This window comes from Ranitomeya variabilis, chromosome 5 (genome assembly GCF_051348905.1).
Source record: "Ranitomeya variabilis isolate aRanVar5 chromosome 5, aRanVar5.hap1, whole genome shotgun sequence".
Classification (NCBI taxonomy): domain Eukaryota; kingdom Metazoa; phylum Chordata; class Amphibia; order Anura; family Dendrobatidae; genus Ranitomeya; species Ranitomeya variabilis.
In genome coordinates, this window is record NC_135236.1 from 90,680,425 (window position 1) to 90,706,392 (window position 25,968).

At 43.1% G+C, this 25,968-nt stretch overlaps 2 protein-coding genes across 2 annotated transcripts in view; both read left to right on the forward strand.

Moving 5' to 3' along the window:
* Window positions 1-21,258, forward strand: part of ASTL (astacin like metalloendopeptidase) — an 88,077-nt gene extending 66,819 nt beyond the window's left edge. The window contains exons 8-12 of the mRNA XM_077262924.1: window positions 3,786-3,928; window positions 4,563-5,453; window positions 5,540-5,665; window positions 18,024-18,157; window positions 21,127-21,258. Coding sequence (XP_077119039.1) covers window positions 3,786-3,928; window positions 4,563-5,453; window positions 5,540-5,665; window positions 18,024-18,157; window positions 21,127-21,207 — 1,375 coding nt within the window. The 3' untranslated portion in view covers window positions 21,208-21,258. The remainder of the gene's footprint in view (window positions 1-3,785; window positions 3,929-4,562; window positions 5,454-5,539; window positions 5,666-18,023; window positions 18,158-21,126) is intronic.
* A 650-nt stretch (window positions 21,259-21,908) lies between these two features.
* On the forward strand, window positions 21,909-25,733 carry ADRA2B (adrenoceptor alpha 2B). Its single transcript, XM_077262925.1, has one exon. It carries the CDS (start codon window positions 22,170-22,172, stop codon window positions 23,346-23,348), a length of 1,179 nt encoding a protein of 392 aa, XP_077119040.1. The 5' UTR covers window positions 21,909-22,169; the 3' UTR covers window positions 23,349-25,733.
* Window positions 25,734-25,968: the final 235 nt, after the last annotated feature.

The window sequence follows — 25,968 nt, forward strand, 5'->3', positions numbered from 1 at the left end:
ATGTGCTTTGAAAAAAGCAGTTGGTTTCCACAGTGGCGTACACACAGCAATACAGCTATCACGGAGCCTTCTAGGGCAGCCCAATGAGCTACAGCGCTGAGGAAAAAAAAAAAAATAGCTTCCACTGTTCCTGCACACCGAAGGTGGTGTTGGACAGTGGAAATCGCTCCAGCACAAGCGGTTTGGTGGTTAGTGGACCCTGCCTAACGCTCTCCCTGCTTCTGACGAAGCGGCAGCAACCTCTCCCTAAGCTCAGATCAGCAGCAGTAAGATGGCGGTCGGCGGGAACGCCCCTTTATAGCCCCTGTGACGCCGCAGACAGCAAGCCAATCACTGCAATGCCCTTCTCTAAGATGGTGGGGACCAGGATCTATGTCATCACGCTGCCCACACTCTGCGTTCACCTTCATTGGCTGAGAAATGGTGCTTTTCGCGTCATTGAAACGCGACTTTGGCGCGGAAGTCGCGTACCGCATGGCCGACAAGCACAGGGGTCGGATCGGGTTTCATGAGACGCCGACTTAGCCAAAAGTCGGCGACTTTTGAAAATGATCGACCCGTTTCGCTCAACCCTATTTGTGACTGCTTGGAGATTTAGTTTTTGTTGACACAGCTGCATGATTTACGGCTGCTAGCCAGCTTGATTACATGTGGGGATTCCCTAGCAACCAGGTAACCCCCACATGTACTCAGGCTGGCTAGCAGCCTAAATCATGCAGCTGAGTCAACAAAAACTAAATCTCCGAGCAGTCACAAATATTCGGAGACCACCTGAGCGTGCTTGGGACAACCCGAGCAATGAGTATATTCGCTCATCACTTTGTCAGCCTGTGACAGAATGTATGTGAAGCGATGGCTGAGGAACCACCACGGTGCAGGGAGAGACTACTGTACACAAGATGAGGTGCAAACAACAAAGGGTAAATTTATTGGAAGGCAAGGAATGAAATGGAAGTGGAAGGTGCAAACAGGGGTATGCAATGGCAAAAGCTAATTTACAAGAGTTGTATTCTTTAGCTGGGCCGTCAAATAGCAATGTGCTCCAACAATTACAGAATCAATATACGTATACAAGCAAATGCAAACAATAACCAAAAATGATGCTACTCTACGTATAGCCATCCTGGCCTTTACTAAGCAGGCCACATGGCTGCCGTGTTCTGTCTGTTGAAGCCTACACTAGGCCCTGACATGTGCACAAAACAGGAACAAACTCACGACAATGTTGGGGACTCAGATCCAGTCCCGGGGGGCCCCAACAGTCTAGTACGGTGGTGCGCACGGCTCTCTGCCAGCTCTGTGAAACGTGGTCTTCTCCTTGCTTCTGGGTCCGGGAGGTGTTCCTGGAAACTGTAAATTCCTTTCTCTGTATCTTCGTGGCTTCTCAAACTAGCACAGGACAGCCACCCTTGCTGCACCTGAAGAGTCTGTCCAATTTCACGAGTCCACTCCGTCCCAGGCTGTGGGTCCTTTGCCACAGCTACAAGCACCGACATTCTCTGCAGCAACTTTTTGCTCACACGCTCTGAAGGCTCAACCCCTCCCCTCAGCACAGCACAGGGCAGTTCACTCACACAGTCTATTGCAGGGGGGAGCAGAACATTCCATCACACCAGACAAGGGGTTGTTGTCTCTTAAAGTGGCAGCCTGTGTTCCTTAAAGTCCATAACAGCACCACCCCCTACATATGCAGATTGCATACTTGTGGTCACACTCTCGCCACCGACACTTGAGAATTCTGACGTGCGGTGCGCATGGTATGAGGCTTCAATAATTCCTAACTTGGACAACCCCTTGACTTTGAGGTCAATTCTCAGTGTAAGTCTGAGAGCCACAACAAGTTAAATCTTAACTTAATAGTGCTGTGCACTAGGTATGCCCCTTGTAGAGGAACAGACACACATGCCCCCATCAAATGCAGGGTAGAAATGCTAATATAGGCCTTATGTATACATGAGATCCAGCCCACACATATTCATCTACTTGCTGCCACTGAATGGAAACATTGATTACTGAAGCTGAACACTTTCCAGGTAAAAGTAGTGCACTTTAACTGATGAGCAACCAAATCTCTACTTAGCGCTAAGATTGAAGTACTGGTGCTTCGTGCCGGGGAAAAAGTCTGTTGCCAGCTCCTCAGAGGCCATTTTATCTGAATCCGCACACCATACCTCTCCTTCTTGGTCACGTAGTCTGGAGGTGCTTTGGGTCACTGATAAAATATAAATAATGGTCCCATTTAAGCACAAACTAGATGGGATGGTATGTCGTTACATAATGCTGGGGTAGCCATACTGGATAATTGTGCTTTGTATTTGGAATAAATCGACAACACTTTCACCAGCAAAGCCACCATCATGCCTCCTCCCCACATGCTTCATAGTGGGCTACATAAAGACATTAATGACATGGTGTTGGTAACAAAAATCTCCAATTTTGACTCCTCTGACCACAGTACAGATTTCCACTGATCTAATAATCTGTCTTCCTTGTGTTTGGCCCAGACAGGTCTCTTCTTGGTAGTGGCCTTCAGTAGTTGATTCTTCACAGCAATTCAAGAATAAAGGGCAGCTCTCCTTTAAACACTTGTCTGTGACCCATTTCTAAGGGCTATTATCGGAGTTGCTGTCAGGTTGTATTTTCTGAGGCTGGGGCAGTCCTCATGTGACTCTTGTCGATTTAATTTATTAAATTTGGCAGCTACCAAGCTGGTTTAGTTATTTAATATTAAAGTTTACTACTTACCTTCACTGGATAGGAGTGAGCAGTATTATACTATGTCTATTGATGGACTACTGTATTTCTCATTCATAACCTTTAACCCCTTCACGACCAGAGGTATTTTTGTTTTCGCTTTTTTTTTTTTTTCTCTCCCCTTCTTCCCAGGGCCATAACTTTATTTTTTTGGTCAATATGGCAGTGTGAAAGCTTGTTTTTTGTGAGACAATTTGTACTTTTGAACAACACCATTGGTTTTAACATATCATGTACTGGAAAATGGGGGGGAATTCCAAAAAAAGTGCAATTCCACAGCCGTGGGTTTTTTTGTTTTTTTTTACCATGTTCACTAAATGCTAAAACTGTCCTGCTGTTATGATTCTCCAGGTCATTATGAGTTCATAGTCCACAAACATGTCTAGGTTCTTTATTTAAGTGGTGAAAAAAAAAAAAAAATGCGCCATTTTCCGAGATCTGTAACGTTTCCATTTTTGATCTGGGGCTGAGTGATGGCTTATTTTTTGTGCATCGAACTGCCATTTGGCCCCCCCGAAGAAGCCTACGCGAAACGCACGTAGGGGCTGGCGCTTTCACGTCCACACCACGACTAATATGGGTGAGGTCCAGTCTTAGACACGTATATAGACACTTGCTTTACATGGGTTCCTGGTGGGACAAATAGTGTTTAATGACTATATGGTATATTTACTTTATTGAATCTGTGACCTCAAGTCGTAGTATATTTGGTGTGGTGCGAGATTTTTGTTACCTGTATCCGGCACATAATAACCTTCGATGGATTATATGGTCTTGTATTAGCTATTTATCTGATTATTGTAATACGTGATGTTATTTAATAAATGTTATGAAAAAGTTTTATCTATTGAAATTGGCAGGCTGTGGCTCATTTTTTTCTAATTACACATATATTGTTGGGAGTTTTTCTGTCCTTGAGAGGATGTATATGTGACTCTGATCTTATTAATCAGTATCGAATGTTTGTAGCTGATGAATGTACACCCAAGGTAGTCAAAATTTAAGAGTTTATTTCTTCTCTCTCAACACAGCATTGCATTTTCTAAGAATAGGGAAATTACCATCGAGCCTCGAAAGACCAATGTATTCATGGGCCAAAGAGTAAAACTCAGCAATTCCGACATTGCAAGAATTAATAAATTGTACCGCTGCCCTCAAGATATCCCCTCGGCAGGTAAGCACAAATCCAAGCATTGTCAATTGACAATCCGTAGTAGTGCATCGCTTTGCACAAACATTTAAGGAAATTGCTGGTGTCCTTTTGTTAATCTCCAATAGATAAGCCTTTATTTACCTTTAAAAAGCAGAAGCAACTTTTTTTCTTCTACATAAAGTTTAATCGTCTACTTATGATTCTGTGGGTGACTGCTCCAAAAGAAAGCCTAAATGATTGAGCACACAATCTTGGAAAGCGGTGCATTGTTTTAAAGTTTTTGTGCTATAGAAACTCTACCACAGAAAAACCACACTTCCATAATATTTGCAGTATGCATCGCTCAATTTGCAAAGTGGGTATCTTTGGAGTCACCAAAATCCTGTCTGGAAATGTGACACCAAAAGAATTCAGACTTCCACAGTAATGAAATCGGCTGTGAAAATCTGCAGCCTAAATTTTGAAAGTTCTCCTGGATGTGAAATCGGGTCTGTGCTGCACGTAGATAAGACTTGATAAAACTCATCAATAACACTTACTGTAATAAAACCACTATATATATATATATATATATATATATATATATATATATATATATATATATATATATATATATATATATATATATATATATATATATTTTTATGTTTTTCAGGTAACTCTAGAGCCATTCGGTTTAATGAAGATGCTTCTCCACCTATCGCTGGTTGTCCTGAAACAAATCTGAATTCTTTAGATGTTCCTGATGTTGCGTTAATCAACTCATCGACGGCTTCTACCTTATCTTCAAGTGAAGCACTAACTACAGTCTATCCCCCAGCTAACATATCTAAGATTGGTACAGTTGACCTCCATACTTCTAGTCTGGAGCCCAAGACTTTCTCTACTTTATTTTCAAATCCGAAGTCCAAATCTGTACTGACTGATTATTGGAACTTATCCACACTGGAACCAACGCACTCCATTACAAGCGTGAGAATGAAAGAAGCAGATGCTACAGTAGAGACCACTAGAACTGCAACCCATAGATCCATAACAGACATCAATTCCACAGTGTTAAACATTCCCAAGACAACCGATCAGGTGCCAGATTACAACAGGACAGGTTTTGCTACGGAGATTTCTTCTTTAAGGTCTTCAGTCACTAATTCAGAGTTCAGTTCATCTGACAGCACAACAGTGATTTCCACAGTTGAGGAAAGTTCCTTACTTAAGAAAATATGGTCAACCATGGACAATGCTCATACATTGGAAGGAAAGTCCACTTTGCAAATTTTTGGAAGTTCTCAGCGTGGTGAAACGCAACAACTAACCACAACTGAAAATACAAGGGGCTCAACTGGTTTGGGTGTCAGTGTGTCTTCCCCGAGGAGGATACCTGGAAATAATTCATATAATAAGATGAGTAAAAGTCCCAGCATCATTGAACCTTTTTGTGGGTTTGAACATGGACTTTGTGGATGGAAGCAAAACCCTGAAGATGATTTAGACTGGAATCTTACTAGGGGAAGTATGAATGTTAGTTCTAGACATTTTGGACCTGAAGGTTAGTTTGTCTTTTTTTTTCTAATCTGCAGAATAAAGATTTCCCATTTTGAATGTTAAATTTTGATGTACGTTATCTTTAATTAGGCTTTCATCTGTCGGTAAAGCGCAGACCAGGAGGAGCGTCAAGGCAAAAAGCTTTACTTCTGAAGTCTTTACTTCAGCCATCTAATTGTATCATGTTTTGGTATGGTTCCCTAAGCAATTGTGTAGGTAAGCTCTGCTATAATGTAAACTTTTTTTTTTTTTTTTGAGACTACTAAAGATTCAATAAGGCTAGGTTCACATTGCGTTAATGTGTGCACGCTAACGGACAGCGTTGCACGGCGAAAATGTCGCAATTAATGCCGTGCAACGGGTCCGTTAGTGCACCCATTGACAGCAATGTAAATTTCGCCTGTAGCGCATCGCTAGCGCGTGCCTTTTTTGGCTCGCGCTAGCGATGTGCCGTTCTTTTTTGACGCGCCGCAGACGCTGCTTGCAGCTTGCGGGGATCTGCGAGAGCGGGGACGTTAACGTGACCCCTAAACGCGGCCCCGAAAAAAACATTGCGTTAGCGCAATCCGCTAGCGCTAGCGCTTAACGGATTGCCCTAACGCAATGTGAACCTAGCCTAAGTTGGCTTGCACTTCAATGCATCGCCTTAATCGTTTTTGCATTGGAGACATGGCTTTAGTTATTCCAAGAGCCATGATGGACATGGTGAATGCATTGTATGTTGGGGTGATATTCAATGTTTGGCTCTCCAGCTGTTGCTGAACTAAAACTCCATGCTAGCATTATAGTTACAGAATAGATGGAGAAACCGCTGCTATAATGGTTCTTGGCTGATACCATTGACAATGTTATTCAGGGACTAGATTTTTCAGTGTAAACTTTGGTCTGATCTGTTAAATCCATCCGCATGGAAACATCTGGGAAAGCCAGGAACCTACCATATTGACATTCATGCTCCATGAACCAAGGACAGCATGAATCTGAGCCCGGCTGCATGATTCCAGCCAGGTATGGATTCTCTCTGAAACACTGCAACACTACAAAAAAAAGCTTAAAGGCTTCTTCAGTTGGTTGACAAGGTGTCTCCTATGTGTGTACATAGAGGCCACCTGTCAGTCCAACTGGAGTGGGGAGACGCTCTCACTATGGTTCCCACTATAGTCCCTGGCTGGGCTTTTCAAACTGCCAGAGACTAAAGTGAGGGTTTCTCCCCACCCCAGTTGATTGACAGGCCTCTCTCTATGTACTGTCCCAGAAACGCTGGAGAGTTTGAGTAAAACATACCTGACTGCAATAAATCTTTTTAAAAGTAAACCCCCAAAATTATTCAACAAAAACAGAGAAGGGCCACCCTTTTAACCCCTTCACCCCGGAGCTTTTTTCTTTTTCGTTTTTTGCTCCCCTTTCCAGAGCCAAAACTTTTATTTTTCCGTCAATATGGCCATGTAGGGGCTTATTTTTTGCGAGACGAGTTGTACTTTTGAACGATACCATTGGTTATAACATGTCGTGTAACAGAAAACAGGAAAAAAATTCCAAGTATGATGAAATTGCAAAAAAAGTGCAATCCCACACTTTTTGGTTTTTTTGTTTGGCTTTTTTGCTAGGTTTACTGAATGCTAAAACTGACCTGCCATTATGCATCTCCAGGTCATTGAGTTCAGACACCAAACATGTCTAGGTTGTCTTTTATCTAGGTGGTAAAAAAAAATTCCAAAGTTTGCTTAAAAAAAAAATAAAAAATTGTGCAATTTTCTGATACCCGTAGCGTCTCCTTTTTTCGTGATCTGGGGTCGGGTGAGGGCTTCTTTTTTGCTTGCCGAGCTGACATTTTTAATACCATTTTGGTGCAGATACGTTCTTTTGATCACCTGTTGTTGCGTGTTATTGCAGGTTAATCCCTTTTTTTTTTTTTTTTTTTTATTGGTAGATCGGGCAATTCTGAAAGCCGCGATTCCAAATATGTGTAGGTTTGTTTTTTTTGTTTTTTTATTTTGATTAGGGTGAAAGAGGGGTGATTTAAACTTATATTTTTTAAATATTTTTAAACACTTTTTTTTTTTTTTTTTTTAATTTGGCATGCTTCAATAGCCTCCATGGGAGGCTAGAAGCATGCACTACTCGATCGCCTCTGCTACATAGAGGTGATGCACAGGTCACCTCTATGCAGCAGAATTGCAGGCTTGCTATGAGCGCTGTCCACAGGGTGGCGCTCATAGCAATCTGCCATCAACAAACAGAGGTCTCAAGGAGACCCTTGTTTGTGATGGCAATGTACCGATGACCCCCGATCACGTGAAAGGGGTCAGTGGTGCGAGTACTTCCAGCCGCATGGCTGGGAGCGCTTGTTAAATGCCGCTGTCAGAGTTTGACAGCGGCATTTAATTAGTTAATGGGCACGGGCAGATCGCGATTCCGCTTGCGCCCATTGCGCTCACATGTTAGGCGGAGCCCACCTCAAAGTGGGGGATACTGCCAGCTGAGGTACTATTCCGTCAGCTGGCAGTAAGGGGTTAAATTTTTCACCCTTTGTTTCATTGCAGCCATTTGGTAAATTCCAAAAAGTTAATTTTTTCTCATTAATGTACACTCTGCACCCCATCTTGACTGAAAAAAAAAAATTAAAAAATTACATTTTTGAAAATTTGTTAAAAAAAACAAAACTGAACTATCATATGGTCTTAAGTATTCAGACCCTTTGCTCAGTATTGAGTAGAAGCATCCTTTTGAGCTAGTACAGGCTCATGTCATGAGCCTTCTTGGGAATGATGCAACCAGTTTTTCACACCTGGATTTGGGGATCCTCTGCCATTCTTCCTTGCAGATCTTCTCCAGTTCCATCAGGTTGGATGGTGAACGTTGGTGGACATCCATTTTCCGGTCTCTTCAGAGATGTGTAAGGGGCCACAGAAATTGTCTAACGTCCCAAACACGTCGTGGTTCTACATGTCCTATTTTGTAAATGTCATGTACCTTATGCTGTTATGTGTTTGATAGTTCAGGGAAAGTGTAGTAATATAAGTCCACTAGAGGGGGGGCATATTGGAATACTATAGAATAAGACAGTTATAGCAACTAGTTAAACATAGGAGGGGCCAACTGTGGGATAAGATGGTAAGCTTCCTGGTTTTTAGTCTGAAGTGCCAGGGCGCCTAGACAGTCCTGTAGGGCCTTAGAGCCCGGGCAACACAGTGGGCCCTGTAGCATTGGAAGCTAGAAGCCCAGTCATCCAAGGCTGGAAGGCCAGAAATTGCAGCAGCACAGGAATGCAGGTGGCTCTATCATGTGGCAGCTTACTCCGTGGGCAGATGCCCTTCTGTGTGGTGTGAAACGGACAGGGGAACTCCTAAAAGTAGTGAAGCTGGACAGGGAGGACGTTGCAGTACCGGGCAAGATGGCATGACCCAGGAACATGCTGAAAGACATGAGGGAGAGCATAGTGAAAGTGAAGGATGTAAACTGTGTGGTACCCGATGTCGATGCTGTAATTGATTTGGGCGTGCTGAGGAAGGAAATCGGTAAAGTTACTTGTTTAAAGTTGGAACTGGACTCTGGTCTGCTGCAGACTCACTCCCTATGATTGCACACAAATAGAGACAGAGGTGACCCTGATGGTGTGGATTATAGAGAGACTGGTACGCTGACAAAGGCACATTGTTTTAATGTGGCGGGAGACCCGAGCGTGTATAAATGAATACTCTCTGCCACGACTACAGCCCAGGCCTCTCACAGATGCTCAATTGGGTTTAGGTCAGGGCTCTGGCTGGGCCAGTCAAGAATGGTCACAGAGTTGTTCTGAAGCCAGAGCACTCTGGAAGGAAATGGCGGCATGTAAATATGAGTGTCTGAGCAAAGGGTCTTTTTTTATTAAATTTGCAAAGATTTCAACTTTTTATTTTATTTTTTTTTCAGTCAAGATGGGGTGCAGAGTGTACATTAATGAGAAAAAAAAAGAACTTATTTAAATTTACCGAATGGCTGCAATGAAACCGTGAAAAATGTTAAAGGAGTCTGAATACTTTCTGTTCTTTCTGTTCACACCGACCAGACAGAAAAGCAAACAAAATTATATATATGTCGTTATTTTTATTCTAATATTCATTCACCTATCTATCCATCAAGTGCATTCTTGGCTCCAAGGGTGAAAAAATATTGCTAATTCATTGGTCAATGAAGAACAAGCTATTTCTTAATATAACCAAAAATATTGCATTTATTTAACACTGCTAAAGATTATCTAAATCAAAGTAGCATTTTTTTCTCTAGTCACCTTCCACGACGGCATACGGAGGTTGCCTCTTTGCCCTGATGGGGAACAGGAAATATGGAGAGGTAAAAAGGCCCTCCCTCCTCCCACTCGTAAGTGTCTTTCCTGTTCTCCATGGGACAGAGAGAGGTCCGTGTGCTGTGGTGGCCGGCGACTGCAGTACCTTTTTTCTTATTGCCGGGCAGCATGTGGTCGTGTTCACCTCCACCTTGCTCCATCTTGCTGCTCCCATCGTGCCGCTTGCCTGTGTCCTCAGGACCCCCTCCTGACCTTCCTGCACCCCCTCGAGGGTAAAGCAGGCCAGTGATCCCAACCGGAGTCCTCTCTGAGCTCTCCGGTCTCCTCTCCCTCCGCGCGCTCTGCCGGCATCCAGGAAGTGATCGTGCGGGTCACTTTCGGTTCATCCTGCTTGGTGAACGCAGCACTTCCGCCGGCGGTGCCTCGTGCAGGACGCCATCCTCTACCTCAGGACCCGGGGGGAGGAGGGAATCGGCTATCGCTGGGTGGGGCAGGTATAAATTCTGCCTGAAGACATCGCAGGTAAGACTATCTGCGGTCATGGAAGGCAATACCTGCCCTGCACCTGCAGAGCCCAGCGCTGCCCCTGCCACAGGAAGTGCTGCAGGGAAAGGGGTCCTTACATAGATAACCTAGGGGGTATCTCCTTCTCTGACACATCTTTCCCTCTCGTTACAGGGAGACAAGTCTGCTTCTAAACCTTCTATTAATAAAAAATGTGCCATCTGCAACATTAAATTGCCCTCAGTATGGGACAAAAACACTGCCAAGTATGTACTGACAAAATAATCAGAACAGAGCAGCCCTCCCTATTGGAAGAAATCTGCACTCTAGTTAAACAAGAGGTGCAGTCTACCCTGGCGGCCTTTACTCCTCAACCCCCCCCACACCTCCTTCTCCTCCAGCAAAGAAAAGGAAAATTCAGATTGAGGACACTGACTCAGAATCCGACCTCTCATATGCCTCATCATCTGGAAGGTGGGAGGAACCTATGTCACCCGTAACCGCCGAAACCAGAAAATATCTTTTTTCCTCAGATTGGATTGAGGATTTAGTGTCTGCTGTTCGCAGCACTATGGGGCTAGAGGAGGAACCAGAACCCCAGTCCATCCAAGACCAGATGTTTGGGGGAATATCCAAAGGGAAACGCATAGGATTCCCGGTACATTCTAATATTCTAGACATAATTTCTCAGGAATGGGAACTGCCGGAGAAACGCCTCAGCATTCCCTCTGAGATGAAACACAGATTTCCCATAGAAGGTGATTCTGTTAAATGGGACATTCCCAAGGTTGACTCACAAGTAGCAAGAGTTGCAAAAGGAACCGCCCTTCCTTTTGAGGATTCTTGGCAGCTGAAGGATCCAATGGACAGAAAAATTGAAAGTCTCTTGAAAAAATCCTGGGAGACTTCTACGGTAGCTTTAAAAGCCAATATTGCCTCTACTTGTGTAGCTAGAGCCCTGGTTCGCTGGTTGGGGGAATTAGAGTCCCATATATCTCAGGGTACCTCCAGAGGTGAACTGCCGGACTCCCTACCCAGTCTTAGAGCTACAGTTTTTTTGGCAGATGCCTCCCTGGAAATTATCAGGGTTGACGCCAGATCTCTTGTACAAACCAATTCAGCTAGGAGAGCCCTTTGGCTTAAGATGTGGTCTGGTGATATCAGGTCTAAAGCCAAATTATGTGCTATACCCTTTAAAGGTGACTACGTCTTTGGACCTTCTTTAGATGAAATCTTAGAGAAAGCAACAGATAAGAAAAAAGCTCTCCCGGAACAAAAACCTCCTGAGAAAAGATTTTTTTCGTCCCTCACAGCCACAAGCCTCTGAAAGGAAAAGGCAAAACTGGCAGGTGGAGTTATCCAAAAGGTGAAGGAAAAAATATCCTTATTCCCCAACAACAACAGCCCCAATGGGAAAAGTGGTGACTTTTTTACCCGGTGGGGGGGAGACTCTAAATTTTTTCCTCAGTGGCAAAATATTACCAGTTGTCACTGGGCCCTCAATGTCGTCAGAGACTGCCTACTAATAGAGTTTACATCCTCCCCTCCACGGGGTCTGAAAGTCACCTCTCTTCCCTCCCTAAAAGACCGAACTTCTTTACTAGCCGGTCTCGGAGACATAACAAATTCAAATGTAATATCTCAAGTTCCAGAATTGGAAAAAGGTCTCGGACATTACTCCCATCTATTCTTAGTACCCAAGCCTTCGGGCGAGTCTCGTATCATCATAAATCTGAAGGGTCTCAACCAGCATGCCAAATACCGCAGGTTCAAAATGAATCAATAAAATCTGCCATTCCTTTGATAACTCCTCACTCCTTCATGTCAACCATGAGACTTTAAAGGATGCTTACTTTTATATCCCAATTCACCCGAGACACCGAAAATATCTCAGGTTTGCGGTACAGGAACAACATCTGATAAAACTTTATCAGTATAACGTCCTTCCGTTTGGAATCTCCTCTGCACCAAGAGTCTTTTCCAAGATAATGGTGGAAGTCTCCTTTATTCGGGATCAAGGCATCTGTATAGTTCCTTACCTGGATGACCTGTTAATAGTAGCATCCTCCAAAGAAATACTAGAGTCCCATGTCTCAAGAACTCTAGATATTCTAACATCAGTTGGGTGTGGGTCCCAAACCAGAAAAAATCCCAGTTACAGCCCTCCAAATCCAAGAAATTCCTGGGAGTTCTCTTGGACTGTGCAAAACAAATGTCCTTTCTTCCAGAGGACCACCGCCTAAACTTAGTGGCAAAGGTCAAAACATTCAGAGACATGAGATCTCCTACACTCAGGGAGGGTATGTCACTTCTGGGCTCCATGAAGGCCTGCATCCAATCAGTACCTTGGGCTCAGGCCCACTCCAGAACCCTACAGACACATATTCTACAGAACTGGAACAAACATCCCAGCTCTTTAAACAAAAGACTGTATACACCAGGTCGAGTCAAAGCATCCCTAGCATGGTGGACAAATCTGAAAAATCTTCGGAAAGGTGTCAGCTGGACTCCTATCCCGTTAGCTACAGTTACAACAGATGCCAGCAAGAGGGGCTGGGGAGTCATGATAAACATCCCTTTCCAGGGTCTTTGGGACCCAGTAGTGGGCAGGAAGTCATCCAACTACAGAGAATTAAAAGCTATAGAGGAGGGCCTTCTAGCAGCAGGGCAGATTATCAAAGGACATCATGTTCGTGTATACTCGGACAATGTGACGGCACTTGCTCATATCAGGCACCAGGGCAGTACAAAATTCAACAGCCTAAAAAAATCTCTACCCGAATATGCTCCAGGGCAGAGAAATCCTTACTGTCACTAATAGCAGTCCATTTAAAAGGGTCCTCCAACACCCAGGCAGATTATCTAAGTCGCCAAGATATACAGCCGGGGGAATGGAGTCTAAACAACCGGATCTTCATGATGCTTGTAGACAGATGGGGCATGCCAGATATCGACCTTTTCGCATCTCGCCAGAACACGCAGGTTGAGGTCTTTTTCTCCCTAAATCCCAGGGACAACTCCAGAGGAGTGGATGCTCTAGCCCAGAAATGGAATTTTCGTCTGGCTTATGCGTTCCCACCAATTCCTATTTTGGCGAAGGTTTTACGGAAAATCCAAGAACAAACCCCAACTATATTAGTAGCCCCCTTGTGGCAAAAAAGAAGTTGGTACAACCTGATCATCGATCGACAAGTAGATGGCCCAGTCCAGTTGCCAGTAGGGAACGACCTTCTCTTACAAGGACCCATTCGTCATCAGGATCCCAAGAAATGGAATCTAGCGGCATGGTTACTGAAGCCCAAATGCTGAAATCTAAAGGACTGTTAGACTCAGTGATTGCTACGCTTAAAAAATCAAGGATGCTAGTAACCAATGCTATATACAATAAAGTTTGGAAGAAATTTTTGTCTTTTTTCCTTCCTAATCCACCAGATCCCCTCAATCCAAATCTGTCAAAAATCTTAGATTTTCTTCAGAGGGGCTTAGAAATAGGCCTCAGGCCTAGTACATTAAAGGTCCAGGTCTCCGCCCTCAGTTCTATTTTTGATCAAGATCTGGCAAATCATCGCTGGATTAAAAGGTTCATGTTGTCAGCCTCCAGAATGAACCCTAAAAAACAGTTGGTGGTTCCCCTATGGGACCTTAACCTAGTACTCCAGGGGCTTACAGGTCCACCATTTGAGCCTTTATCCTCTTGTTCTCTGCAAAATCTTATCTACAAAACAATTTTTTGGGTGGCTATAACCACGGCAAGAAGAGTAGGAGAACTCCAAGCTCTATCGATAAGAGAACCTTACCTATCTATTAGAGATGATTCCATAGTACTGCGTCTTGATCCTTCTTTTCTCCCAAAAGTAGTTTCTGAATTCCATCATTCCCAGGAAATTATTTTACCTTCCTTCTGTCAAAATCCAGCAAATTCAAAAGAAGAAAGATTCCATACTCTGGATGTCAGACGTATTGTACTATATTACTTAGAGCAAACTAGCTCTTTTAGAATCGATCAGAATCTTTTTGTCCACCTCTATGGACAAAATAAGGGAAAAAAAGTAGCAAAAAGCACTATCGCTAACTGGATAAAAAGAGCCATAGCAGAAGCCTACTTGGCTCAAGATAAAACACCCCCAGTAGGGATCAAAGCCCACTCGACCAGGTCCACTTCAGTCTCCTGGGCAGAAAGAGCAGGTGCATCAGCAGAACAGATCTGCAAGGCAGCTACATGGTCTTTGTTACATACTTTCTCCAAGCATTATAGATTGGACATCTTGCCCAACAAAGATTTAGTCTTCGGCCGGAAAGTTCTCCAGGCCGTTGTCCCTCCCTAGCCAAATAGTTGGTATTCCTCCATATGCCGTCGTGGAAGGTGACTAGAGAAAATAGAATTAGACTTACCGGTAATTTTTTTCTAGGAACCTTCCACGACGGCGCTAGTTCCCTCCCTATATCCTGGATAAAAATCTGGGATTCAAAGGTAAACTGGTGTTACGGGTTTCAGTTATAAGTCACTGATGGGTGGGAGGAGGGCCTTTTAACCTCTCCATATTTCCTGTTCCCCATCAGGGCAAAGAGGCAACCTCCGTATGCCGTCTTGGAAGGTTCCTAGAAACCGAATTACCAGTAAGTTAATTCTACTTTTGGCGCGTTTTTTTGGGGTTTTTTTTTTTTTTTTTTTTTCAGCGCTGGAGTGGTGCCACTAATCTAATTTCACTCCATTTAGTCTCATATTCAGCAGCCGCTGTCTTTATCTGGTATCGATGCCGCTCCGGTTGGTCTTCTGCAGGCTACCGAGCACCTATTGTTTGGGCACGTACACAGAACATGGACTTCACCAGGAAGTCCGTGTTATTGTTCGGGTTCCCCCTCCCCCAACCCCCTTTTCCCTGAACACTGGGTGTTTCTTGCACTGTCATGTGCACGACACTGTGGCAAACACTGCTTCTGATCAGCAGTAAAATAATTACCGCCGGTCAGCCAGCTGCGGTTCCTATGCTGTCAAATGACAGCGTGAGCCTGCAGCTGTGATTGGAGGTAAAAAGTTTACCTTTGGTCACTGGCGTCGACTGATGGGCCTTCTGCTCCCATCAGCCTACGCTTGCTGCCGCTAATAACAGCAAGAACAGGCGGCGCCTGTTAATGAATAATAATGAATAAAAAAAAAACTGTGTGGGTTCCCCTGTATTTTTGATAACCAGCCAGGCAAAACTGACATCTGCGGGCTGCAACCCATAGTTGTCGACTTTGGCAGGGCTAGCTATCAAGAATAGGGGGATCCCCACGCCATTTTTTTTTTTTTAACATTTATTTTTAGATAATTTAAAAAAAAAAAAAAAAAAAAAAAAAAAAGGGCATGTAGTTCCCTCCCCCCTCCCCCCCCCTTCATTTTTGACAAGCAGCCAAGCTAAAGCAAATAGCTGGGGGCTGGTATTCTCACGCTGGTAAGGGGCTATGGATATTGGGCCCCCTAGCATAAAAGTAACAACGGCCTGCAGCCACCCAGAAAAGGCACATCTATTAGATGCACCAGTTCTTGTGCTTTGCCCGACTTTTCTCACTTGCCCTATGGTGAGGGGAAGTGGGTTGATGTCACCTTTGTATTGTCATGCACATGAAAGTGTGGCAAACACTTCAGGCTCCCCATTCAAGTGAATGGGGTCTGGGTACTGTTCTGGTATCCGAACCCAAATTTTTGTTTTATCTGTTTTCAGTCCTGAACATCCAGGGGTCCGCCCATCTCTAGTCAGAAGTTTTGATCACGAGATGGTGGTGTGGGACCGGATAGGCTTTGGGAAGAGCTGAACTGAAGATGGCAGCTGGTGAGTACAATAATCGGTTCAGGGAACTTGGATTAGTAGCACCACTCCAACATTGGAAAAAAACAAACCTTTAAAATGGTGGAGTGGTGCTTTGTAAGCTTTGGTTCAATAAATTGTAGCCCATTGAATAAATACTCAATGTAATAATGTAAATAAGTCCCATGAAATAAGAAAAGGAGATGGTAAAGACGTCCCCTTTTACATACATCACCAATATAAAATTCAATATTTCCACAAATCCTTTATCCCGCAGGTGAATAATTCTCTCAACAGCACAGTCCTTTGGGAAGGTGGATATCCAAAGCCGCTGCCATCCTTGTGCGTGCAATGTCCTCACGTTGCTCCAGCTGGGTGATGATGATTACTTGAATCTGATGGATGAGATGAAGATGGATGAGATGGATCGACAGACTTGAAGCCACCTCTATTTGTGGAATTGATTGACTGGAAGATGGCAGTGGCCATACCAAGTGTGATTTGGATGCCAGTTTTATTAGCTGACCCGCTGGAGATACATGAATTTATATTTACCTTGGTCACTGATGGTTATGTGGCAGGTGAATATTGTCCACAGTGTGGGATGTATTACGAGATGGTCGAAAGCAGTAGCACGTGTCTGAGCGATAACTCTACTAACCGTCCAGCTAGGGATGTATTAGCTATGACACTATCGGCTAATATATCAATAATTGCTTCATCAATAGATCTATGACTAGAAGGTGGACTATTCCTATCGCCTTTCTCTAAGGGAAGTACTTCTAATCCCATCCTAACCGTGCCTCCATGAGGTCCCTAATTCAGATTCTGCACTGATATTTACCTGCCCGATGGTTGTGCTCATAAATTACTCGTCTTGGATATCCATCTTCACAACTGACCGTCCTGTTGAGATAATGAAATACCTGTAGGGTCAAGGATTTGTGGAGATATTGAGTTTTTATATCTGCAATGTATATGAATCGGCCATCTTCACAAGGATACAATCCGCCGGCATTTATTAGCGAGCTATCTGCATTTCTACCATTGCAGTTTCATATTTCATGGGACTTGCAGATCTATTGTAGATTCTTACATTGACTATACATGTTTTAGGCGCTATATTAATTGATCCCTTGCTTAAAGTGAACCTGCCCTGATGCATGCTGCCCGATCTGATGTGTACATGTAGGCAGAGACCTGTCAATCCAGGGCAGCGGGCGAGGAGAAGCCGCTGGGGGCTATCCTGCCTGACTAGTCTCAAGTGCAACTCTGTCCCCGGCAGCTTTAACCCCTTTCTGACTGCGGTGCTTCCAACATACCTGGCTGCATTCATATAGTCAGTGTCTAATACATGCTGCCCACCGGTCGAGGGATGACTGCTTCACTTTAATTTTACATAATCTTTTAGTGGTGGTCCAAAAAATATATAATTTATTCTTGGTTTAAGATTATGATATGATCTATTTTTCATTGGCCAATGAATTAGCAATGTTTTTAAGCAATGAACTTGGTACCAAGAATACACTTTATCAGTATATTGTCCAAAAAGGGTAATTTTGTAATTAAAATATTCATAGAACAAAATTGTGTGCGTGCTTTCAGGTCGGTGTCGGTACAGCTGGCATTATAGTGGGCTTTAGAACGCCGTGAGAAGGTTTCTCGACTTTGCACCTGATTGGTTCAATGGTCATCAAAAAAAGACAAATCTCCTCAATACACTATTCCTACTTGAATTCAAGCTACACCCCATCAAAGCCGATTTTAATGGGGTTTTCCACATCCTCCTCAGCACAGTCGCTGAGCTCATTGATTGTCAATGTGATGAAACCGCTAAGATCTGAGCAAAAGTAGAGAGCTGGCACTAGACCTGGGGAAGTAGAGAACCTGCTCTGTTTTGTTTAAGGTATTTTGGAGCATTTGGAGTCCACTTTTTTTTTTTTTTTTTTTGTGTAAAATAATACCTAATGTAAACTTCTTCTTTTTTTTTTTCCAGGTACTCTTAATATATATATTGCACCTTCTGGTCATCGAGAAACCCTTTTGTGGTCATCTGGTAGTCAAGATCATATGAAGTGGACGAAAGTCAAAATCATGCTGCCACCTAAACTCTTGTATAAGAATACCCATGTAAGTAACGATTACTGATTTAAAATTGTAATGCGAAAATAAATATATATATTATATTACATGCATACAGTACAGACCAAAAGTTTGGACACACCTGCCAAGAGTGTGCAAAGCAGTCATCAAAGCAAAAAGTGGCTACTTTGAAGAACCTAGAATAGAAGACATAATTTCAGTTGTTTCACACTTTTTTTTTTTTTTTAAGTATATAATTCCACATGAATTAATTCATAGTTTTGATGCCTTCAGTGTGAATGTACAATTTTCATAGTCATGAAAATACACAAAAATCTTAAAATGAGAAGGTGTGTCCAACTTTTGGTCTGAACTATACATACATACATACATACATACATACATACATACATACATACATACATACATACATACATACATACATACATACATACATACATACATACATACATACATACATACATACATACCTGAAAAAAATAAAGGGAACACCAAAATCCCACATATCACTGAATTAAATATTCCAGTTGCAAATCTTTATTCATTACATTGTGGAATGCATTGAGAAGAATAAAACATAAAAAATGATCAATGTAAATCAAAATTAATATTTTATGGAGGTCTAAATTTGGAATGATACTCAAAATCAAAGTGGAAAATGAAGTTACAGGCTGATCCAACTTCAGTGGAAATGCATCAAGACAAGGAAATGATGCTCAGTAGTGTGTGGCCTCCACGTGCCTGTATGACCTCCCTACAACGCCTGGGCATGCTTCTGATGAGGCAGCTGATGGTCTCCTGAGGGATCTCCTCCCAGACCTGGACTAAAGCATCCGCCAACTCCTGGATAGTCTGTGGTGCAATGTGATGTTGGTGGATGGTGCGAGACATGAAGTCCCAGATGTGTTAAATCGGATTCAGGTCTGGGGAACGGGCGGGCCAGTCTATAGCTTCAATGCCTTCATCTTGCAGGAACTGCTGACACACTCCAGCCACATGAGGGCTGGCATTGTCCGGCATTAGGAGGAACCCATGGCCAACCGCACCAGCATATGATCTCACAAGGGGTCTGAGGATCTCATCTTGGTACTTAATGGCAGTCAGGCTACCTCTGGCGAGCACATGGAGGGCTGTGCGGCCCTCCAAAGAAGTGCCACCCCACACCATTACTGACCCACTGCCAAACCGGTCATGCTGAAGGATGTTGCAGGCAGCAGATCGCTCTTCTCGGCATCTCCAGACTCTTTCACATGTGCTCAGTGTGGACCTGCTTTCATCTGCGAAGAGCACAGGGTGCCAGTGGCAAATTTGACAATCCTCATGTTCAGTGGCAAATGCCAAGCATCCTGCACGGTTTTGGGCTGTGAGCACAACCCCCATCTGTGGACGTTGGGCACTCAGACCATCCTCATGGAGTCGGTTTCTAACCGTTTGTGCAGACACATGCACATTTGTGGCCTGCTGGAGGTCATTTTGCAGGGCTCTGGCAGTGCCCCTCTTGTTCCTCCTTGCACAAAGACTGAGGTAGCGGTCCTGCTGCTGGGTTGTTGCCCTCCTACGGCCCCCTCCACATCTCCTGGTGTACTGACCTGTCTCCTGGTAGCGCCACCAGCCTCTGGACACTACGCTGACACAGCAAACCTTCTTGCCACAGCTCGCATTCATGTGCCATCCTGGATGAGCTGCACTACCTGAGCCACTTGTGTGGGTTGTAGAGTTCGTCCCATGCTACCACGAGTGTGAAAACACAGCCAACATTCAAAAGTGACCAAAACATCAGCCAGAAAGCATTGGTACTGAGATGTGGTCTGTGGTCCCCACCTGCAGAACCACTCCTTTATTGAGGGTGTCTTGATAATTGCCAATAATTTCCATCTGTTCTATTCCATTTGCACAACAGCATGTGAAATTGATTGTCAATCAGTGTTGCTTCCTAAGTGGACAGTTTGAGTTACTTGGAGCTATATTCGGTCGTTGGTGTTCCCTTTATTTTTTTGAGGTGTGTATGTATAAATATATGTGTGTGTGTGTATCTATCTATTTCTTTCTTTCTTTTTCTTTTTCTTTCTTTCTTTCTTTTTCTTTCTTTCTTTCTTTCTTTCTTTCTCTTTCTTTCTCTTTCTTTCTCTTTCTCTTTCTTTCTCTTTCTTTCTCTTTCTTTCTCTTTCTTTCTCTTTCTTTCTTTCTCTTTCTTTCTCTTTCTTTCTCTTTCTTTCTCTTTCTTTCTCTTTCTTTCTCTTTCTTTCTCTTTCTTTCTCTTTCTTTCTCTTTCTTTCTCTTTCTTTCTCTTTCTTTCTCTTTCTTTCTCTTTCTTTCTCTTTCTTTCTCTTTCTTTCTCTTTCTTTCTCTTTCTTTCTCTTTCTTTCTCTTTCTTTCTCTTTCTTTCTCTTTCTTTCTCTTTCTTTCTCGTCTGCTTGCTGTAGTTTTGATAATCTCCTGCTGATAACATCAGTTTCATCACTAGAGGCCTAGTGAACCTGCTGCATGATAGTCTGTGATATTCAGGAGCTCTCTATAACCCAGCCCCCAACACTAATTGGTAGCTTTTTGCCTATGCACAGGGTAAACAAATCTGCCAATCAGTAGTCTGGGTGGGATTATTCTGAGCTTCGCATTCAGAGAACTGCTAGATCTGCAGCCGAGAAACCAGTGATTTTTATCAAAATGACTGCCAGCAGCTTGGTAAGTGACACATCACTTGAATTGAGGTGTTTGCCCCTACATTACGCTGCTCTCAGATGGGAAAGCACAAAACCTGCTGACAGATTCCATTTAAAGTAGCAAAGAGGAACCTCTGAATGGAGCCCTTCTTGTGGACCTCGTGATGGGTGCGACTTTTACAACTACTTCCGATTGGTTAGGAAGGATATGTCCGATGTCAACAAGTTGATCATTCATTTACTTATTTGTCTGATCATGTAATATGTATGAAATATCTATGCTAAACAGCTAAGGAGTAGGATTAACTATTTTTAATGCTCCTTTTTTCTCTTTAGGTGGTTGTGGAAGGAGTTCTAGGACGAGCGGGCCCGAGCACCATTGCTATTGATAATCTATATGTTGGGCAGTGCAGCTGATGTAAACTTGTGTTTTCCATATATCAACACAATAAACCTTTTAACACCGGCCTTGCATGGAGAAAGTCTTGCTGCTTCACCAAATGATCAGTAGAGGGCGCTGATGATGTAGCGTTGCCTGTGCTATCCTTGGTGCTGAACTAAAACAGGGTTAATCCATGGGTTAACACACTGATGGGTTTTCTGGCACACAGGATACATTTGTTCTACTTGTTCAATACACTAAAGCGGAACGCTTGGTATATATTGCTACGATATCACACATTAACTGGTAGAGCGTTGGTAGGAAGTTTGTGCTATCGGGGTGAAATATTCCAGAGATCAGCTATAAACTGTAAAAATATCCATATTCTTTGGACATCGAGTGGTGTATATCCCGGAGGCTGTGGCATTAATGTCTGTGCGGTGTGACTGAAGCACCGATGCTATTATCTGAATGCTGGCGAGATTAGGAACGCCGCTTCCGGAGGTTTTGTAAGTAATGTGCAGTCACTAAACTCTCAGCTCACAAATAAACAGCAGGAGGAAATGCTGTGTGGAGCACAATTCCCCAATAAATCTGTATAGTGAAGAGGATTCAATGTGAGACTCCCTCCCGTGGAAAGAGGGTTGAGCTGTGGAGTACGTGACATCACTCTAGGGCTGGAGAAACTAAACATTCAGTAGTTTAAAAGCCCAGAAAATCTGCATTTCTCACCTCGGTGAGAGGAGGGTAAGCAAGGAGACGCTCTTCAAAGGATATTTTATACAACACTTTCATATATCCGTGACCACGAGGACTGAGTGATTGCCTCCAACTACAACCTGGTCAGCTGAACTTTTCATGAAGTTCTGAAAACTTCTAGACCGCTCTGAAGAAAGCTTTGGACTTATGGAGACTGAACATTTTAAAGTAAGATTTCCTTAGCCTGGACTTTTTCCTGTCCTGGAAGATCTGCTACTCTTTGGTTGTGGTCCCAGACATGGCGTCCACCCTCTTTTACTCCATACAAACCACCGCTGCTATAGCAGCAATCATTACCTTTCTCATGCTTTGCACCATTTTTGGAAACGTATTGGTGATTATTGCCGTTCTTACCAGCCGATCATTAAAAGCTCCTCAGAACCTGTTCTTGGTGTCTCTGGCTGCGGCTGACATACTCGTGGCTACTCTGATAATTCCCTTCTCCTTGGCTAATGAGCTTATGGGATACTGGTATTTTGGGAAGACTTGGTGTGAGATGTACTTGGCCCTGGATGTTCTGTTCTGCACTTCCTCCATAGTGCACCTATGTGCTATTAGCTTGGACAGGTACTGGTCTATCAGTCAAGCTATTGAGTATAATTCCAAGAGGACTCCTAGGCGGATAAAGTGCATTATCCTAATGGTCTGGACTCTGGCAGCCTTAATTTCATTGCCACCGTTGATTTACAAGGGTAAAAAGGAAGACCACAAAAATGAGAAACCTCAATGCAAGCTTAATGAAGACCCTTGGTATATTTTGTCCTCCAGCATCTGCTCTTTCTTTGCACCCTGTCTCATCATGATCCTGGTGTACCTAAGAATTTACTTGATTGCCAAACGTCGGAGCAAGAAGAACAAGGAGGGCAACAGACCCAAAAAAAAGTCCTGTGCGTCAGCTGACAATCAGACTAAGCACTGTGCGGAGAGCTTGCCCGTTCAGACTTGTACAACTCCACAGAAGCCTGATGCTGACATCAATTGTGGTGGTAAACTAAAGTGGAACCATGCTGACCCAGCACTGTCCAGCAAGGTCAAAGAGACAAATGGCCATGGGCCTTCCATCATGGACACTGTTGTTACACCCAAAGGTGTTATTCTGCTGCCAAAGAAGTCACAAGATGATGTCTCCACCACAAAGAAGAAAAGCCACATCAACCGGGAAAAAAGATTCACCTTTGTCCTGGCTGTGGTCATTGGGGTCTTTGTCTTGTGCTGGTTTCCCTTCTTCTTCACCTACAGTCTAGGAGCCATATGTCCTGAGTTGTGTTACATCCCACAAAGTGTATTTCAGTTCTTTTTCTGGATAGGGTACTGTAACAGTTCACTCAATCCAGTTATCTACACCATATTCAACCAGGACTTCAGAAAGGCTTTCCGTCGGATTCTTTGTAGCCATTGGACACACTCTGTTTGGTGACCACCAGCAATGAACTACTTATTTATTGTACGCCGGAGGCAGAGACGTAGGTGTATAAAGAGCTTAGATGTAAAATATACTAGAAAAACCAAATGCTATATATATATTTACTGATGATGGGAAATATCTTCTGCTCAGTGTTTGTCTGCCAAGCTGAGCTTGGTCAAATAAACAGTTTACATGTGTGCTCTACATCTGGTATTGTAAATGGTTAATTCCATTCAATGTATTTCAATCCTAACTTTTTATCTTTTTTTTTTTTTTTTTTCTAATGTCGTAATTGTCAATGAAATTCAGTATACAACTTTTCTATAAAGTTAAATTAAAGTTAAATGCAGTTGATTTACTTGCAGTTCTGTAGATGCCGTGAGATGCCTCTTGGTCGTTCTTCATTGCTAGATAAATGGGCAACATAAAAAATAATAGCGCCCTAAAGAATTAAAAACCTTTTGGCCCTGGTTATCAGTGATGTGATGTTGGCTCATTAGAATGTGTTAGGTTATTTTTGTCTAGCCGATGGTTATATGATGACTTCATCAACATCAGAACTAAGCTGCAGCTCTGAGAAAGAGGAGGATGGTGAGAGATACTGATCTGTAGGGTGAACAGGCCAATACCTATTAAAAGCCCAAATCCTGTCCCCATACACTCTGCAACCAGGCTCTTGGTTAATTTCTGTGATTGCCCAGATGTCACAAGCCTGGTGCTATAGTGACGAGATGTTTTAGCAATCACAAATGGCACTCATAGAATAAATTGTAGACCATGCCAATGAGAAACATGTATTAACTGTGGCCCTATCAGCAAATGGTTAATAATTTTAACATTTGCTAAGGATTACTAAAATGGTGCACTGTAATTATTTTTAAGTAGCAAAGGTCCAGAATAGGTTAAAGAGCATGGGAACGATTGGCTGTTGCATGGTACTAGCTAAATGCTGTGGGGGGTTGTTTGTCTTGTATGTATTCAGTAGTGGCAAACTTTGTCCCTTCTCAGCTATTACTGGATTAAAACTCCCAGTATGTCCCGATGGCCAGCAAAAGCTAGAGAGCTATAGAATGGAGGCCACCAATCTATCAATTTTCAATATTATGTCTTCAGTGTCCTCTTATAATCTCATAAGTGGCATGAAGACTTGGTACTTCACCACCACCACCACGTTGCCTCGTGGACATCTTGCTTTGCTCCTCACCAGTGTAGAGCAGAATCACTGGCCATCACCCTGAAATGGCAGTCTGTAGATTCGAGGTTGTCCACTATTTTAAAATGAATGACCTATCTTTAAGATGGGTCATCAATGTCTGATTGTTGGGTGTGAGTCACCCGCACCCTCGCCGATCAGCGGTTCTTGATGTTGGCGGCCAGAACTGCTCAGCTCCATCGATTGATTATGAATGGGTGGCCGACGGGAAGTACCCAACTGCAGCCTAAGGATCCATCAGTCACATTAAAGTATTTGACAACCTCTCAACTTCTAGCTTAGCATTTATCCCTGGTCCATGTTATAAAAACTTTTTAATGGATTAGATCTTGAATTATAAGGTAGCTACCCCTCCAAGACTTTTTTTTTTTTTTACTCTGCAAGAGGGCTAGTTTCCATGATCTTCTCCCATGGAGCATGGTCTTTAAGACTATCTGCTTAGCTGGTCTCTAAGGAGAACTAGTAGTTCTCCCTACGTTTTATAAGGGAAAGTAATATAGTTGTTCCTTTGTTTTCTTTTTCATAAGAGTTTGAGTATGTAATTGCCAAAGCCAAAAAAACACAAGAACACCTGGATAAATATCTCCTTTTAGGATTTTGTACTATGATGGCTGTTTTCTCATATCAGAATAGAGGAATGATTGCAGAATGGTAACCCTAATCGGCATCAACCACAAATGGGCTCCATCATCCCAACCAACCATACATCAAGTCCTCTACATTCTCAACCCATGTTATTATCCTCAGGGGGGTTTCCCAAAGCTTGTATTCTCATTGAAGGTTGTCCTTAAACTGAACCTATGATTACTCTACTGATGCTAGTGCTGTGGTTGGATAGGGCCTACTAAAACTTTTTTTTCCCCCTTCTTTCTTCTCTGTAAATCCCATGTGTCATCAATGAGAAATCAAGCATTGAAGTTGCACACAAATTAGCCTAGAAGTGCAATTGGGGTGTATTCGTGCACTAGGACCGGTGAGATTACAGCCTATAGTGGCTTTATTTCTTGTATGATAACTTTTCTTTTTAAAGTTCCAAAGCTAAACTGTAATGAACTGAGACCAGAGTTATTGCACAAATTCAGTCATATGTCTACAAAAAAGTCAATGTCCAAAACTTATAAAGGATGTTATGATGTGAGATTATTGGAGAGAGCAAACACTCATGGAATAAACACTTAAAACCCTCCAGCGTGGTGCTTTTGTTTCAGTGCTGAAGTGTTGCTTCTAATCTAAGATCCCTGACTGTAGTCTTATACTTTTTTTTTTTTTAATTAACACTGCTTCAGTCCAGAGGACTGGTTGGAAGTCTAAATTAAAGGTCACAAGTTCTCAATGCAAGTCTGAGGGCCAGAACGAGGATCTCGTAGACTTGCATCGAGTTATGACCTCCGGCTCGCCCAGTAACCAAAAGAGCCATCT